This window comes from Wyeomyia smithii, chromosome 3, assembly GCF_029784165.1.
Source record: "Wyeomyia smithii strain HCP4-BCI-WySm-NY-G18 chromosome 3, ASM2978416v1, whole genome shotgun sequence".
NCBI lineage: Eukaryota > Metazoa > Arthropoda > Insecta > Diptera > Culicidae > Wyeomyia > Wyeomyia smithii.
In genome coordinates this window covers 90,797,290-90,815,449 of record NC_073696.1, presented here as the reverse complement: position 1 = coordinate 90,815,449, position 18,160 = coordinate 90,797,290, and the positions used below count along the sequence as shown (strand labels likewise).

The following is an 18,160-nucleotide window of genomic DNA, read 5'->3' as shown; positions in this document are numbered from 1 at the left end:
ATTTCACAAAATGCAATCTAGTATAGAAAACAAAGACGTAGTCCTACGTCAAAAAACTTTTTCCATCTTCATAATTCATAAGTTCATAAATCATAATGAGATAACAATGAAACAATTTTTGCCGTAATGAATTTTAGTAACGAAAAAGATATTCTTCAATTTAAAAAACAAACAATTTTTTTCTTCTATCTGTTTTGTTTCACGGCTACACCTGTAAATATTTTCTTGCGGTTTAGAAAAATGGCCTTATCGGTAATTTTAAAAGATAGAAAAAAACTTCCTTTTACAAAGTTACGTAAAATTGACAGAACTGCAACATTGTTGAACATCATTTAACTCAATGTGCAAAAATAAGATAGTTAGATACTGGGTTTCATTGAAAATTTGGGCCACCCTACTTTGTGATTACAGGAAAATGTGCGCACCATTCTATTGCATAATTTTGAAGAAGAAAACTTTTCTCTAGAATATAACTTTCGATCTTTACCCTCTAAACTCGTTCGCTAGAAACCCTGTTGAATGGTTAACCTAGCGTCTCCACCGATTCAACAGTGAAAGGAGGCGCACGGTTATCGTTCGCGTTGGAGTGGATAGAAGCTCTTGCTGCGTTTTGAGATGGATAAGGGCTCCAAAATTCACAGGAATTTTTAAATAGTTATTATCTTTCCTTTTTTTTCAAACTGAGCATTGAGGCTGTGATTTGTTAAATTAGCCTTATTTTCTTCATCTATAATTTATTTGACACGGCACAAATACAATTCAATGTTTAACGGCGCCAATTATAACTGGTAGCTTACTTTCTAAAGCATCTTAATAACTAAAAGCAAATTTTTTATCCTCGCTGCCGACTACGAGCTGAAACTAAATCTAACTTAAAGCTAGAATGTTTTGCATTAAAAGCACTGATTTGTTGTTTGATGGTTTACCATTGCCATAGGTAAGCAGCATATTAAATTTGTTCCGCTACTGGGCCAAGATATTACGGACTGGCATATTGGGTTGTCTCCCTCGGGCCTTGAGAGTATCGTGCGGGTCTGATTGCTGTTTCCGGATCCGGGGTCTTAACGTGTTCTTGTCGTTTGGTTGGATGTAGGCGGAGGGGGATTGGACTAAACTGGGGCGTGGATGGATTTCAGGAAAACGTATATAAGGGACATGTAGGATAGGTCACGGCTCGCCAATACATCACGTACAGGATCAGCCGGCTGTCTACTCTCGACCTGAAGGGAAACTATTATCTTAGACCTGGCGTCACGGTGTACAGGGCATGACCAAACAACCTGCTCTATGTCGTGATAACCTTCACTACAGGCACAGATACCACTTTCCCCGAGCCCAACACCACGGAGATGCGCGTCAAATCTATAGTGATTGGACACAAGCCGGGACATCACGCAAATGAAATCCCGACCTACATCCAACCCCTTGAACCACGGGTTCGTCGATACTTTGACGATTATGGAATGTAACCACATTCCCAATTCCCCTCTGGTCCAAGTATTTTGCCAACTGATGATCGTATTCTGACGTACAAATGCGAAAAATTCATTAAAGGCAATTGGTCTTTCATAAATATCACCGTTTGTTGCGCCCACCTTAGCCAAAGAGTCCGCTTTCTCATTGCCCGATATCGAGCAGTGAGAAGGGACCCACGCTAAAGTAATCTGATACGATTTTTCGGTTAAAGCACTCAGATGTTCCCGTATTTTCCCCAGGAAATAAGGAGATGGCTTAACATTTTTCATCGATCGGAGAGCCTCAATGGAACTGAGACTGTCCGTAAAGATGAAATTATATAATGTATTATATAATGCTAATAGCGAGCGTACAGTAATTGCGCCAGATCAAGTGGAAACAATTTTAAAGGAATTTCACGATGCACCCTTAGGAGGGCACGTAGGAGCGCGACGAATGCGCCAAAGAATTGGCACACTTTTTACGTGGGCTACGATGAAACGGGATATCGAGAACTACGTTCGGCAGTGTGATTCCTGCCAAAAGAACAAAATTGGAAGATCAAACAAGATACCGATGCAGATCACCACAACCGCGCCGGAGCCATTTGAAAAATTATACATGGATATAGTAGTATTACCCGAGTCCGACTTAGGAAATCGTTATGGTCTGGTCATGCAAGACGACCTAACTAGATATTTAACTGTCGCACCTATGGAAAACCAAGAAAGCCAGACGGTAGCGAGGACTTTTGTAGAGAATTATATTTGCAAATTTGGCGTACCGTTGGAGTTAGTTACAGATAACGGTGCGAATTTTGTAAGCACACTCATGAAAGATGTGTGCAAAATTTTGAAAATTAAGAAAATAACGACGAGTCCGTACCACCCACAAGCAAATTTGGTGGAAAGATCTAATCGGGAGTTAAAAACTTACCTAAGGCAATTTATTGGCGGAAAACCGCACACGTGGGATAACTTACTCCCATTTTTTACGTTTCAGTATAATACTTCAGTAAACTCATCAACGGGGTACACCCCTTTCGAATTGTTGTATGGACGTACAGCACGCATTCCCACCTCCATTTACAAGCGGAATGGAGTGGACAATTTGACATATGAAACATATACACAAGAGATGAAAAAAATATTTTTTGACCTCCACGCGAACGCGAAGGCCAACCTAAAGGATTCAAAAGAAAAGCGCAAGCAAGTTTATGACTGAAGCGGAATACGTACCGAGTGGTTAGACACTATTACTGCTGGATGTGATATGTCCTTTGATTAACTGCACTACATCTGCTCGATTTTAATTACTTTTAATCTATCAGTTAAGTTGAAAAAATATTAAATCACTTAAACACTAAACCGAAACTTAAACAACGGGCATCACTTCTGCCTCGCGGAATAAAACTTAAGAGTTAACACCTAAACGAACCGCGGACTATCTATAACGACGTAGGCACCTGCCTCACGAGGGGTATCACTATAACGACGTCGGACTTCCTTGAAGTCCCAGCTTAAGTATTCGCCGCTACTCCGGTCACTCCGAATTTTCCCGCGGCGTCGTCTTCTCACGAGAGCGGGCCGCTCTTCCGTCTCTTTCCTCGCGAACGTGCCCGTGCACGGCTGATGCAATCGTTGTTGACTTTTTCGTAAATCCGCTCGGTTGCATGTTTTGATTAAACATCCGCGAATTGGAGTTTTTTGCTGTAAATATAAACTTAAAACATTCGAACTTGCGTTCGATTTAATAACTGAGGTATTGTTTTTGCCTCCATAATCAAAACAATACCTTCTTTGATTATGATCCACTTTTCATATTTTCATAACATGAGTGGTGGATGGAATTTCAAGTTTCAACACTTGCGATGTTGAAACAAATTGACAAGAGAAATGATTTCATCATCTTGTCCATGCATATTAATGACAAGTTTTTCCAAAGATGTTTTTTCCATTTAGGATTTTTCTTAATCCTTCTTTGGAAGAGAATGGAAATTAATTGTAACCGCCTAAAATCAGGTCGGCTCATAAAACCCCCACTGATCGAGTTTTTAATTAATGCAATTCATTAAAAACATGATGAAAGTATTTGGCATGGGTTACAAAAAAAAAAATTTGAAGGAACCTGATTTTTGGATAATTTGGAAATGAAAGATTTTTTGCCTCTGTACCCTACTACTCTATTCCCTAGCTACTACTGTTCTATCCATACTATTCCGTACTCCTTCTCCTTCTCCTTTCCTGAGAGCCGTCCGCCCCCTTTCGTTCGCTCCTCTATCCACTCCTGTCTATCCTCCTTCCTTGGTATTATCCGTCCCATTAACACGAAGAATATTTGTTGTTTCAGGATCTTTCTTGGTTGACCTAAGTCCTGAATTCTGTTGAGATATATCCTAGATGTTACAGCTTTTAATCTTTATGCTCGGATATAACACCGATCATTTGTTGCACGTAGTCCTAAGACTTGATCTGGTGTTTCTCTACACTTATAATCCTGCCGATAAATTTGGGATTCTTCCTGTTCCCTGAAGACATAAACCCGTTTTCATCGATCCTGCTCTTCAGGTCTATCCCATTGCAAGTGGTGTAAAGTGTGTGTATATAATGACTTATCCGGCTTCTCCTAGCTGATAGAATAGTCTTATCTCCTTAAACATCTTTCTTGATTGATGATGAAAGACTGCTTTTCTCTTCCGTTTTATTCAACTGCTATATTAATTTCTGATTCAGTCAAATATATATTTACTGAATCCGTTCTAGATTCATCTCTCTCCATCCGTCTTTTATCTCCGCCGTCCGTTCGGTGAGTACTGATCCTTTTATCGTTCTCCTACTGTCTGACCCTAGTCTTAGTTCCTAACTTTATATCCCTATCTTTACGCTCTGAATATTTTAAATTGTATGTTACTTTACTTTTAATTTTAGTGTATTTTATTTATATTATAATAATTTTTTTTTTTTTTTTTTTTTTTTTTTTTTTTTTTTTTTTTTTTCTCTACTCTCTCCTATTGTCAACTTCTTCCCAATTTGATACCTTTTTCATGTTTTCCCATTTAAGCATATATGTCTTTAATATTTATTAATAATGAAAACAATTTTAATTTTAATATTTCCATTTTCTTACTCAAAATATAGAGTCAAGAAAAATATTTTTCTCACAAATATATAATTTTGAGAATTCATGATAATTCACCCCTCTTGTCAATAATTAAGCCAAAAAATCTTATACCAAATTAAAAGTAAAAATATTGGAAATATGAAAGGAAAAAAAAAAAAACAGGTCTACAGCAATGCAAGTATTTAATACCGAAAAGGATAACCCAAAATTACACTTGCATTACCGTATAGCAGCAATCTACACTCACCATACCATCATTCTGTTTTACCTTCCTTCTATTCACCATTCTGGTTTATCTTCCTTCTCGTCTTCTGTGGATCGCCTGGTAAATTGCTGTTGACCTAAAACCCCCCCTGATTTGAGGTTTTAGGCAGGATTAATCTGTAAATATACTCATTTTGTTTTCTATTAAATAATTGTATAATAAAATGTAGAATAATCCCAAAAATAATTATATACTATTAAAATTAAACTCTATCATACTACATAGTTATATATCTAAAAAAAAATATGCTGACAGATGTGTGTAAATCCATAATTTTTTTTTTTTCACACGTCTTTTACTCGGAGCCCAATCGTGTTATTTGTGACACAATAATTTGTGCATTCATGTTTTCTGTCTGTGTTCAGACTCCTTTTCCAAAAGTCCTTTCCTTGAAGGCACAAATAGTTCTCTATTGACTTTGGTAATTGGAAAAGTTTGACATTTTCTTTGAAATGTATTGAACACATTCCTTTACAGATTGTGTATTTGCACAATTCCTGTAAGGTAATTGGTTTAGACTCTAAACCACCTAAATATTCCATTTTTACCTCACTTCTGCCCCAAACTGTTGAAATTATTGGGTATAGTGTCTTATTTTGGAGACCCTCGAAGGCTTCTCCAAAGTATTGGCCATTGGCTAAAAAGCTCAGTGTGCCTTTATCCATATCCAGTATCACTTTAATAGTCTCGAACTTTATTTTGAATTTTTCAAAAGATTTTCGTTCTCTACCATTTTGTTTTTTCGGGTACGTGTCAATGATTGAATCATGAAGCGTCATGCCCCTGTTTATGTCAAAGCCCCAAGAATTGCTATCTAGTCCTAATAGACTTTGATAACCCATGCATTGTAGGGTTGCATCAGACGTTGCTATTCCAACGTATGCATGTGTCCCCCTCTGTTCACTAGGCCATGTTATTTCCCATACATGGAGACCTTTTGTGAACCCAACTTTACCTCTTATGCAATCAGTATTGTTTCTTGCATAAGTTCGATGGGCTGTGAGACCATTAGTTTCTACAAATATGTTTTCAGAACAGTCTTCCTTATTCCAGGAATGTCTTATCTGTTCTTCCAGAGATACTGTTGGTCTTTCCAACAAAATTTTTAATCTTTGTGGTATCTCATAATTTTCGTGTCTTTTCGGTCTTTCCATATTTGTAATTTGAGGCGTTACCCTATGTTTTAGTCCTCTTCGTTTGTTTAAATGTTTCTTGGCATACATTTTACGTAGTGTCAAAAGTATTTGTTGACTACTACAAACAGGATTTAAATTCTTATTTTTTTTTTCTATATATATTTACCTCAATTTCCTAGGCTATAGGCCTGTTCGTATCTCATTTGCTCTGTCTGCAAAAAGAAATGAGTAAAATAAATTCTTAATACATTGCTGTATATAATATAATTAACAATTCGTATACTCAATAACTACCATTCTGGGTCACTACTCCCTTGTTATTTCATTCAAATCACAGTCATTCTAGGTAGTGTTCCCTTGTCCAATAATTCACTATCCATTCAAACATAAAAAATCGTAAAAAAAAAATTCAGTTTATCGACAATGTTCAATTTTACTATTGTCGAACGGTAAGTACGATCTCATTTAACATTTCCCATGGGATACTGATTGTAACGAGGGAAACTTTTATCCGCTCTAGGTCAATATTTCATTTCTTCTATTTTCATTTGAAAGGCCCTTCTTTCAAATAATGTGGGGTCTCTTCCGATTTAATTAATCAAAGTTTTACTCTTTCGCGTTATTTATGGGAGGTATGTTTCCTCTTCCCCTTTTAATTCTTTTATAGTGCTCATCTATTTGACATTATTACGTGCAGACATTTTTGACAATCTTTGACAAGACATTTACTTATCCTGGATTTCCAGCTCTTCGGTTCATTCAAATGCTTTTTTGTTGCTATTGGCGAACGCATTATGTTATAATTAGCTGTAGGTTGTCGCTCTGTATCAACTTTTTCTACCACCGAATTCTGACTGGTGGTCTTCTAGTTTGTGTTTTTATAATTGTCTTATTTTCTGATATCCCCTGGATATCGCTTTCATTTGTTATTCCTGTTGAGGTTTGAAATATATCTGGTTCCATATATTCTTCTTCTAATTTTTGAATTGCTGGTAAATTCGCTTGTGGATTTAATTCACGCATGAGCATGATTTCTCCATTATGTTCTAAATTTGGATTGGCGAAAATATCTTTCCTCCTTTTAAGCATCTCAGCGTCTGAATTCGGTTCCCGTGGGTCGATCAATGGCCCTAAATGGGTAATCTTTTGTCCTCTCAACGGTATCTTTGGAGGTGATGAACGAGGTTTTTTCAGAATTGAAACCTTTGGATTCCTTTGTTTAAAAGGTTTCGACTTCCTTTCCTTGGAATATGAAGAGACGTACTTTTTGTTTTGTGGGCAAGAAATCTGCCCTTTAAAGCAACAAATAAAAAGTACTATCAACGTTGCCAACATAATTATTGCTCCAGTCCCTATACTAGCTATAGTCCAGCCTGATGAAAGTGGAGAATAAATTAAATTTTCTAGGAAGGGTCTTTGCTTTTTGAGAACTTCAACATCGATTCCTAAATCAAAAAGCTTCTTTCGATCATAGAATGAAACTTTAGAGAAATTTCCACTCAATGTTGGGATCAAATGCATTGTACTTTCTTCCCACGTAAAATTCATTATTTTGTAGTTCATTGTGTTTACTAATGCTTTGTTATCCGATACTGTAGTATCTGAATACCAAATTTTTGTGTTATTTGTTTGAATCCTCATGTTTGGGGTTAGCCTCATTCGACCTGTACCCCTAACAATCAAATTTGTTTTATTTTCTCCATGGAAAATATTTACTTCAACTTCTTGTGGGGTTACATACTCCCAAACATTTGACTCCTCGGTTTCAAACCAAGCGTCGTGATTGACTCTCAGAAGTTTAATCTTACAATTTTCTGTTGAATTTCTGAATCTGAGATTCAATAGGCACTCGTTTTCTGAAGTTAAATTTTCCTCCTTCAGTTTTAATTCACAAATTCTAAAATTCATGTATATTTTGCAGTTTTCGTATTGAGTTTCCGTTAATAGGAATCCCCAATAGCTATCAATTTCCTCAATTATTATATTCCGATCCAAATTAATGGTCATGATAATAGTTCCATTTATTTGTGGAATAAAACTTCCCTTAAATGCTTTGAATTTCCTCTTTGAAACTAACGGTATCTTCAGGTCAATTGACAACATTTGGTTGTTCTCCGTTTTAAAGGATACATCCGTTATTCTCAAAATCTCTGACACTATTCCGCTATTTTGTCTTCTTGGAAATTCGAGGCCCCCTTTGATCTTACTTTCAGCCTCTTTTAATATTTGCAACAAAATTGCTGGCTCTAGTAATTGAATAAACCATGTTATACTATTGTCTTTATTAAGCAAGACTTGTAGTATAATATTCTGTTGTTTATTTAAGTCATTTATTAAAGATTGAATTCTAAATCCAATTTCAATTAATTCCGACTCAAGTTGTAGTGCCTTTTTATATGTACTAGCGAAACTTAAGTCGTCTTGGACCAGTTTCCCTAATGTGTTGAACGTATTCATCACGTTTTTCATCTTATCATCTATATGCAACATTGAGCTGTCTACAAATTTGTACATAGCATCAATTGTCGCAGTTTGATGATCTAGTGATAAGACCAAGGATTCCTCGTTCCTTCTTAATTTGTCCAGATTTATATCCACCCGAATTCTATCATCAGAATCCATACCTCCAATGGCTGTTATAAAACCACGAGTTCTTCGGGATGGAAAAAATTCTTTTATGAACTTATTCATATCCATGCTTTTGTTGAATGCCATTTCTAAATCACTCAGCATGACATTACAATGTGTATTTTTTATTATTTTTTTGTAATAATACACAAGTATAATTATAATCTGCCTTAGATTTTAATAAGGCCTTCCCTCCTTCTTCTAATCCTAATACCGGGAATCTTACCTTCAACACGTATGTGCCCATTCTTATCAACGGCTCGTGTTGTTCCTCTAAAATGAATCCACCATTCGTTAACCAGAATAGGTTAACGAGAAGAAAAATGCTCCTGTAATCGAGGAGAAAAGAAAATATTTTGATATTGGCTGATTTTTTTTTTTTTTTTTTTTTTTTTTTTTCATTCTTTTAATTATGGTATTTTCTTAGGCGATTATTGTGGATCTTCTCTAGTTTGTTGCCGTTTTTGATTACCGTGGTTTGCTCACTGGGCAAATCTACGATTTCATAAGGGCCTCTCCAATAGCTCTGGAGTTTCTGCCCTACTCCCATGGGGTTGGCATGTACTAAGACCAGATCTCCCCACATAGGTTGCCAATCGTTTGCTTTTCTGTCATAGAGCTCTTTGCGCTTTTCTTTTGACAGAATTAGGTTTTCTTTAGCTTTTGAGTGAATGTTTTTGAAAACAGACCTCATCTCTTTTGAGTAGCTTTCGTAATTTAGACCATTTTCCCTTTGGTTATATATGGATGCTGGTAATCTAGCTAATCGTCCATATACAAGTTCGAACGGAGAGTACTTTGTCGAAGAGTTAATCGTCGTGTTGTACTCGAACGTAAAGTATGGCAGATGTTGGTCCCATACATGTGGGTTGCCTACTACGTACTGACGCAGGTATGTTTTTAATTCACGATTTGATCTCTCAACTAAATTGGCTTGAGGATGATACGCGCTTGTGTTGATTTTCTTTATTTTCAAAATTTTACAAATATGTTTGAACACCTCACTCATAAAATTTGAACCTTGATCTGATACTAATTCAGCAGGTGTTCCAAATTTACAAATGTAATGTTCTATAAATGTCCTGGCGACTGTTTCTGATTCTTGATTCTCCATTGGTGCTACTACCAAGAATCTGGTTAGGTCGTCTTGCATGACAAGTCCATATTTATTACCAAAATCGGATTCTGGTAAGACAACTATGTCTATAAAAACCTTCTCAAATGGTTCTGATGACGTAGTTGTTATCTTCATTGGGATTTTGTTATGGCTCCAAATCTTGTTCTTCTGACATGAGTCACATTGTTTTACATAATTCTCAATGTCTCTTCTCATGTTAGGCCATACAAAAAGTGTGCCTATTCGTTGATGCATTCGTTTTGCTCCTACGTGTCCACCAAGAGGCGCATCGTGGAATTCATGCAAAACTGTTTGAATTTCGTCCTTGTTTACTATAGTTCGTTCACTGTCTGCGTTGTATAAAATGATGTTGATATCCAATTTCCACGCAATATATTTTACTATTTGTAAAATCTGATATTGCTTTATCTTTCTAAACGAGATCATGTGAATTGTCTTTGCGTTTAGAATGAAATCCGGGCAGTTATTGAAATATGTTAACATTAAATCAATAAAATTGTCAAAATTCATTAGGGAGTTGTTCTTCCCTTCGAGTAATATTCCTGCTACCTTATTTGAAGGATGTGTCAAAAGGTTATTTTTGACCCAATCTTTGATACCGTGAGGGTAATCATATAAAGATGTTAACTCATTGAAAGCAGTTTTGCTATTTAGGATGACAAATCTTGCGTCGCATGATTTTTCATCTTTAATAGTTTTTGTAATAACCACTTTTGATTCATCAATCAATTCCTGTTTCAGAGCGATTTTGAAGTCCTCCGCTGATAGATATGTTGCGTCTTTTAAGGCGTCATTTGTGTCGTTTAAGGTAACTTTTTCGTTGTCCGAAATGTCAGAGTTTAATATCTTGGAGATTTCATCTTCAGGGACATCATCGGAATTCTCATCATCATTTATGAGTAAATCCTGTTGTCGTTTTTGTTGACGAGTCAACACAGCGACCGTATTTTCGTTAGTGTCGTTGGCCTTTTCAACATTTTCATGTTGAAGTCTTGACAAAAAGTCGGCTACTATATTTTCTCGTCCTTGTTTATATCGTATGTCCATTTCCAGACCTTGCAATTTCAATCTCAACCTAGTTAAGGTGTGAGATGTTTCTTTCAGATTCCACAGAGAAACTAAAGGTCTGTGATCTGTATAAACGATGAATTTTTGATTATATATATAGTGCTTGAATCGATTTACTGCCCAAACAATGGCAAGTAATTCCTTCTCGATTACGTGATACCTTATTTCGGCCCCTACTAAGCCTCTACTAGCGTAGGCTATGGGTCGATTTGGTGTTTTTTCATTTGAGAGGACTGCTCCAATTGCGTAGTCACTCGCATCCGTAGTTAACACAAAGGTATCGTTATACTTTGGTCTTACCAAAAGAGTATCCGATGTTAGAAAATTTCTCAATTTCTCAAATGCACTTTGGCATTCGTCTGACCATTTGAAACGAACATTTTTCTTTAATAAATCATTCAAAGGTTTTCGAGTTTCCGCTATTTTTGGGATGAATTTTCCATAAAAATTCACTGTTCCCAAGAATGAGCGCACTCCTTTTACTGTCTTTGGAACTGGCATATCCCTTACAGCTTCAATATTATCTTTCATAGGACGTATACCGTGTTCGTCAATAGTGTGTCCTAAATAATTTATCTTTGTTTTTAATATTTGACATTTTGAGGTTTCCACTTTCAAGTTATGTCTTCTCAGAGCTCTCAACACTCTGATCAGATTTTCGTTGTGTTCTTTTATGCTTCTTCCGTATATTAAAATGTCGTCAAGATAGACCCGAGCCCTTATGTCTGGCAATTCATATAGCACTGAGTTCATTAATTTTTGAAAAGTTGATGGGCTATTTCTTAGTCCCATGGGCATTCTCGTATATTCATAATGTCCATTCGGGGTTGAGAATGCTGTTTTCGCCGCATCTCTTGGATCAATCGGAACTTGATAAAATCCTGATTTCAAATCCAATGTAGAAAAATATTTACTATCCCCTATAGTATCTAACATCTCATCTATTAGGGGAATGGGGTAAACAAATGGTTTAGTAACCAAATTGAGAGCTCTAAAGTCTACTACAATTCTGTACTTTTTGTTTCCTTCCGCATCTAAATCCTTCTTAGGTATGCACAAAACTGGTGCATTCCATGGACTTTTGCTAGGCCTTATTATGCCTTGGCGATGCATTTCGTCTATTTCTTCATTAATTTGTTTTTTTGTAGATTCTGGGAATCTATACTGCCTCTTATTTATAGGGACATTGGTTGTTGTCTCTATCTCGTGCATTGCTGCATCTGTGATAGTCAACTTATCCCCTTTTAGGAAGAATATATCACTATATTCTGCCATTATATTTTCCATTTCAAAAAATGTATTTTTTTTCGAGATGTTGGAGTTTCAGGCTATCCAAAACCTTTTTCACTCTTTCTCCTCCTCTTGCTTGTGTAATTCCTTTGTTCTCCAATAAGCTATAATCTTGATTGGAATCCAAATCTTCCATTTTAAATTCGTTATCGGGTTCTGTAATTGGTTCCTCTTCGTTCGCGGAAGATATTTCGAAGTAATCTTCATCTCCATTGTCGGCAGAGCCTATTTCAGGTTTTAAACTATTAAAGTAGCTTGAATTATTTTCTCCATGATCATCTGAACTTTCTAAATATTCACTGGTGTAATCATCTTCGAAGTATTCATCTTCAGATTCACTGTTAGATAATATAGCTTCATCCTGATAATTTGCTATGAATATTTGTTCGGGTTTTCTAGAATTATTATTGGTAATCTTCGATACTTTAATATCAACCTTGTCTTTATCTTCAATTGATTTCTTTGGAATGTTCAATTTGAAGATAACATATTTAAAGTTACCTCCAATCGAATCAATATGGCTTTTCATGAATTTTGCTCCAAGTATTGCTGGAATTGATAATTCGTCAATCACGTAGAATTTTGTCGGGATTACATGTTCTAATATCTTTAGGTTTATCCAAGTAGAGCCAATGGAATTCAATGCTTCACTATTGGTCACTCCCTTGATTTCTGATCTGTCGGATTTATCTATATATACAGCACCGACTTTTCTAGCTCTTCTTAATGATATTATATTTGGTTGAGCACCTGTATCTAGTAGATAATCAGTATACTCATTCGATCTTTCGAGTGTATTTAGTATTAGACTAAACCTCTGATCGTGGGTCTCTTTTATTGGAAACTTAATTTCTGTTGTTTTATTTATAGTCTCTTTGTTTTTTAGTTTTTGTGTTCTTGGTTTTGATGATGTAAAAAGGCAGCTTTTAAATTGGGATTCCGTCAACCTTTGGTTTATTGAATCCCTCCTTTTTAGTTTTTTGACCCATCTCTTCTGTAATCCCTGTTATTACCATATTGGCCTTGGTGGTTCCTAGGTTGGTTTCCCTGAAAGGGTCTTCCTTCGTAGGAATTTCTACCATTGTTTCTGTTGTTATTATTGGTATCATTGTTTCGGTCATTATTCCTATAATTTGAATTATGACCGTTTTGATAATTACCGCGGTTATCATTTCTGTTAAAGCCATTATTTTGGCCATTTCCTCGGTAATCGTTATTCTGTGGTCTAAAATCGGTATTGTTCCCCCGGAAACTATTACTGTTCCTGTAATTGGAATGGTTATTATCATTTCTTTGATAATTATTATTATTCCTGTTTCCGTGGTAATTACTACCATTATTTTGGTAGTTTGTATTATTACCATTATTTCTGTAATTATTGCTACTACCATTGTTTTGGTAGTTGTTCTGGTAACTTTGATTTTGATTATTTGCCTGAGGATTGTGTCCTCTGTTCTGGTTTCGGTAATTGTTATTATTGTTTCTTCTGAAGTTGTTATTTAAATAAGCAACTCCTTGAGTGTTATTGTTCATGTTGTTATAATTTTTTCTGTGAGGAGAATTTGGTGAGTTCTCCGGTTTCGTCCTTCTGTGGATATCCTGGAGTTCTTCTTCCTCCTCACATTCTTTTTGTAGCCATTCGAGCAAGTCCATAAAGGATTTATCTCGTTGAGACTTTCCTGCCGAAATCAAAGTGTGATTTCTCAGGCCCCCTAGGAAGTGTTTCCTTAGGTGTGTTGACACATATGAATCATTTCCCTCCTGTCCTGGGATATCTCTCACACTTTCGTAAATTTTTGTGGCTCGTGTTTTATACTCCTCAAATGATTCTGAATAACCCTGGTGTAGGGTTTCGATTTCTTTGAAGATTGCCCCGATGTTCTTTTCAGGCTGGAAAAGTTTTTCCATTTTTAATCTAACTTCGGGCCATTTCTCGGCCCTTATATCATTGAGCCGTTTGAGTGCATCCCCTCTGAGCTTTGTGTACACCACATTCAATAATGGGGTGTGACTAGCTGCTGCCGGGATGTCTGTTGCAAAATAATCAACTTGTAGTAGGAAGGGATCTAGTTCTTCCGCCTTTCCACTGAATATTGGAATGATCGCAGCTGCATCGATCATCATTTTTGTTGTTTCTGCTGGCATTTTGGTTTTTTTCTTCTTTAGTAATCTATTGGAGAAAAAACTATCTTTGTAATATTTATTTTTAAGCCTCTCTAAAGTTTCAATGAAACTTGTGTTATCGAAATCAAAATCCTCTGTATGGTTTTTATTTTCCGGATTTGTTTCGCTTTCCAGACTAATATGATCTGGAAATTTGAAGCGGCTTGAAGCGTCTTCTTGTAATATAAATGAAGACGATATCGGATAGTCCTCTCCTGATGCCTTTTCTCCCTCTCTATCTATCTGATTCTTGTCTTGTAGAAAGCTCTTTACTTCACCTGATATATTAAATGATGAAGTAAAGGGTAACGCTTCCCAAATTTGCGAATCCTCGAGGGATATCGAGTGGTTTAATCCTTGTGTAGGAATTACCACTTCGATATAATAGTCTGAGTTTCGTCTTTGCCTCTTATTTTCTTTTTCTGGGATTATCGAAGTTCCCTCTAATATTCTAATGGATTGCTCTACTTTGGTTTTTACAAACTCAAAGTCATCTGTGAGCTTGTTCCAATCTTTGTCCTTTAGTCTTTTATCATATTTAAGGACTAAAGATTCGAATTCTTCTAGGTGATCCCTCAGGAGTTCTTTTTTCGTTAGAATTCCTTGAAGTGATCTTGCCCTATTTTTGCTTTTGAGTAGATTTTTATATTCCCGTTCAACGTATTCCTTGATCTCCTCTAATCTGGTCATTTAATCCTGCTTCCAGCAGCATATTATTTGACCTTAAAAAGAGAAAGGAGATATTTGTAGGGATACCGAGAGTTTTTTCCAATTTTAGATTGTTTGGGTCTTTTTGCTCTATTCTCCCCTTTTCATACTTATGGGATTAAGTAATTTTAATGTATTTGTGGTACTAAATTTAGTCCAGTATCGGCTGAACGTGCTAACTGCCTTCAATCGTGCATGTCTTTATATGTCTTGGTATTGGGTATAGAACCTTTTTGTTCTATGTGTAGTCTTTTCATACCACGGCTTTGTTTAAATTGTGTGCGACGTGCTTCGCTTCGTTCGAATTGTGTTCCCCTTGCGGCTCTGCGTGAATTGCTTAGTATGCAATTCTTAAGTCGTTTTGGTCGCTACTCCTGGAGTACCACTTGCATAGTGAGTGTTGCATGATGGGACTTTGCTCCGATGAGTATGTGTCAAATTTGTAATTTTATTGCTAATATTTTATTATCTTTTCTAGTGGAATTCCCCTATTATTATTATTTATAAACCCGTCGGGGCTCTAGACGAACTAAACAACACCAATAGTCTTGCAATTTCTTCTATCTGTTCTCAAATTATGCATTTGTGAAGAAACATTTCCCTTTAATATATAAAGATAATTATATTATATTTTTTTTTTTTTTTTTTTTTTTTTTTTTCTTTCCCTCTAAGCGTAGTTCCTAATTATGCCTTGACCACTCTTTATTGCCGTTTGTGTTTCAACCGTGAAAATTAATTTTGGACTTTTATTTTTTTCATTACTGGCTCAATGTGCCATTTGTTTGACGGTCAAGGTCTCGCGTAGCTACTAAGCTTTGCAATTATTGACGTAGGTCATGATGAAGCTTTAGTTTTCTTCTTCCCACTTTTGTTCGCAATAATCGCATACTCATATGCGTTCCGCGATTATTGCTGTATCGGAGACGTGATTAATCCTATACAATTGGCGATGCCTGTCATCAGTGGATTAATATTTGTGTCATCATCTATCTTGTCATCTTGTCACTTGTCATCTTTTGTGATATTTAGCTGTAAAAGTTAAATTCATGTAATGATGTGAAATAACAAAAATTTGATCATGTATTAGTAAACTAAAAGAGAGAGAGAAAAAAAAAACGTTCCTGTTTCGAACCTTAGATCCTCTGATCTTTGGTTTCGCTGTTTACTTTGAGTCCAGTTGTGAGGAACTCGAATGAAAAGGTATTTTATTGATGTTATTTTATGTGATCAACTCACGTGTTTGACCCACTGTGAGTTGATATATTTTTAGGTTTCCATTCCAATTGGAAAATTTTCGATGGACTTGATTCACTGGTATGTGTGAAACCGTGTCAATCGACTAATAAAAATGCAATTATGCATTATTGATTGTCGTCATTCTTAATTTGTTTCGGTATGGGCAGTACGGGTCGGTACCCCTGGTTTTTTAGTTTGATTTGTTCATTAAATTAAAAAAAAATTCTGAGGTTATCTTAGTGGCGTGTGACTAGCCACGGATTAGAATGTAGTGTCGTAGTAGTGGAATATTCTGTGCCAGAAAGTGGAATATTCTGTGCCAGAATAGTGTGGTGAACAGTCCGCTATGGCGGTGAGGTTGGATGGGTAAGTAATTGTATTTTTCTATGATTATGAACCAAGAATAGAATTAGGGTCTTCCAACTAGGGCCTTAAAGCGGGAGGTTAATTTATTTGTGCTGGTTACCACTTGGGTTGATCTTACCTTATTTTCATTTTTTTTTGTAGGTTGAATCCTGTTGCTGGTTCCAGTGCCCTGTGAGCTGCTCCCTGTCCGTGGGATCTATTGCGATTGGATTTCGAAAACTTGAATTCGCGTAACACTGGTCAACAGTCGATCTCGGATTGTTATTATTGTTCCTCTAACACTTTCACTGTTTCTTCTTCTAATCCTTTTTATTTGTTCTTTTAGGTTTCGACCATCTTCGAGGAGGAGCCCTTAGAAATATTGGACTTGCACGTTTCGTGGCATTCACTTTCGTTGATTTGGGTCTGTTTTTTCGATACGTCAAAGTCACTTAAGCACGTAAGTTTTTTCTACTTTTTCACTACTGGCCCAGCCAGAAAACGGCGCACCTGAGCCTATCTTTTCAGGCTCTTTTGCGCTGTCACCAATGAAGCGGAATACGTACCGAGTGGTTAGACACTATTACTGCTGGATGTGATATGTCCTTTGATTAACTGCACTACATCTGCTCGATTTTAATTACTTTTAATCTATCAGTTAAGTTGAAAAAATATTAAATCACTTAAACACTAAACCGAAACTTAAACAACGGGCATCACTTCTGCCTCGCGGAATAAAACTTAAGAGTTAACACCTAAACGAACCGCGGACTATCTATAACGACGTAGGCACCTGCCTCACGAGGGGTATCACTATAACGACGTCGGACTTCCTTGAAGTCCCAGCTTAAGTATTCGCTGCTACTCCGGTCACTCCGAATTTTCCCGCGGCGTCGTCTTCTCACGAGAGCGGGCCGCTCTTCCGTCTCTTTCCTCGCGAACGTGCCCGTGCACGGCTGATGCAATCGTTGTTGACTTTTTCGTAAATCCGCTCGGTTGCATGTTTTGATTAAACATCCGCGAATTGGAGTTTTTTGCTGTAAATATAAACTTAAAACATTCGAACTTGCGTTCGATTTAATAACTGAGGTATTGTTTTTGCCTCCATAATCAAAACAATACCTTCTTTGATTATGATCCACTTTTCATATTTTCATAACATGAGTGGTGGATGGAATTTCAAGTTTCAACACTTGCGATGTTGAAACAAATTGACAAGAGAAATGATTTCATCATCTTGTCCATGCATATTAATGACAAGTTTTTCCAAAGATGTTTTTTCCATTTAGGATTTTTCTTAATCCTTCTTTGGAAGAGAATGGAAATTAATTGTAACCGCCTAAAATCAGGTCGGCTCATGACAGAAAGGCAAATGAATGGCAGCCCATGTATGGCGATTTAGTTTTAGTGAAATCAGTCCCGACAGGATCAGGTCAAAAGCTCCAGAATATGTGGAGAGGACCTTATGAAGTAGTGGAATTCCCAAGTGAAATGACCACGGTAATCAAAAACGGAAACCGTTTAGAAAAAGTTCATAATAACCGGCTTAAGCGTTATTATGACTGAATATATGAACTAAAACTATGCTTTCAAGGTTAACGGACAGAA

General features: G+C 36.4%; 3 protein-coding genes across 6 annotated transcripts in view; 1 reads left to right on the top strand and 2 right to left on the bottom strand.

Annotated features, from left to right (window-relative positions):
* The window catches only part of LOC129732813 (protein amalgam), a 318,420-nt gene that overhangs the window by 137,165 nt on the left and 163,095 nt on the right, over positions 1-18,160 (top strand). The window lies entirely within an intron of this gene.
* Positions 4,843-8,955, bottom strand: LOC129732812 (uncharacterized). Of its 2 annotated transcripts, none has more exons than XM_055694084.1 (2): positions 6,143-8,955; positions 4,843-4,956 (listed from the first exon to the last, which is right to left on the bottom strand). In XM_055694084.1, the coding sequence occupies exon 1, from the start codon at positions 8,707-8,709 to the stop codon at positions 6,814-6,816; it is 1,896 nt and encodes a 631-aa protein (XP_055550059.1). In that variant the 5' UTR covers positions 8,710-8,955; the 3' UTR covers positions 4,843-4,956; positions 6,143-6,813. The 2 variants fall into 2 exon arrangements, with proteins under 2 accessions (XP_055550059.1, XP_055550058.1); XM_055694083.1 differs by having other exon boundaries at positions 4,844-4,980.
* LOC129732815 (protein gustavus-like) lies at positions 4,974-8,938 on the bottom strand. The gene is made up of 2 exons (XM_055694089.1): positions 8,831-8,938; positions 4,974-6,188 (listed from the first exon to the last, which is right to left on the bottom strand). The coding sequence occupies exon 2, from the start codon at positions 6,061-6,063 to the stop codon at positions 5,125-5,127; it is 939 nt and encodes a 312-aa protein (XP_055550064.1). The 5' UTR covers positions 6,064-6,188; positions 8,831-8,938; the 3' UTR covers positions 4,974-5,124.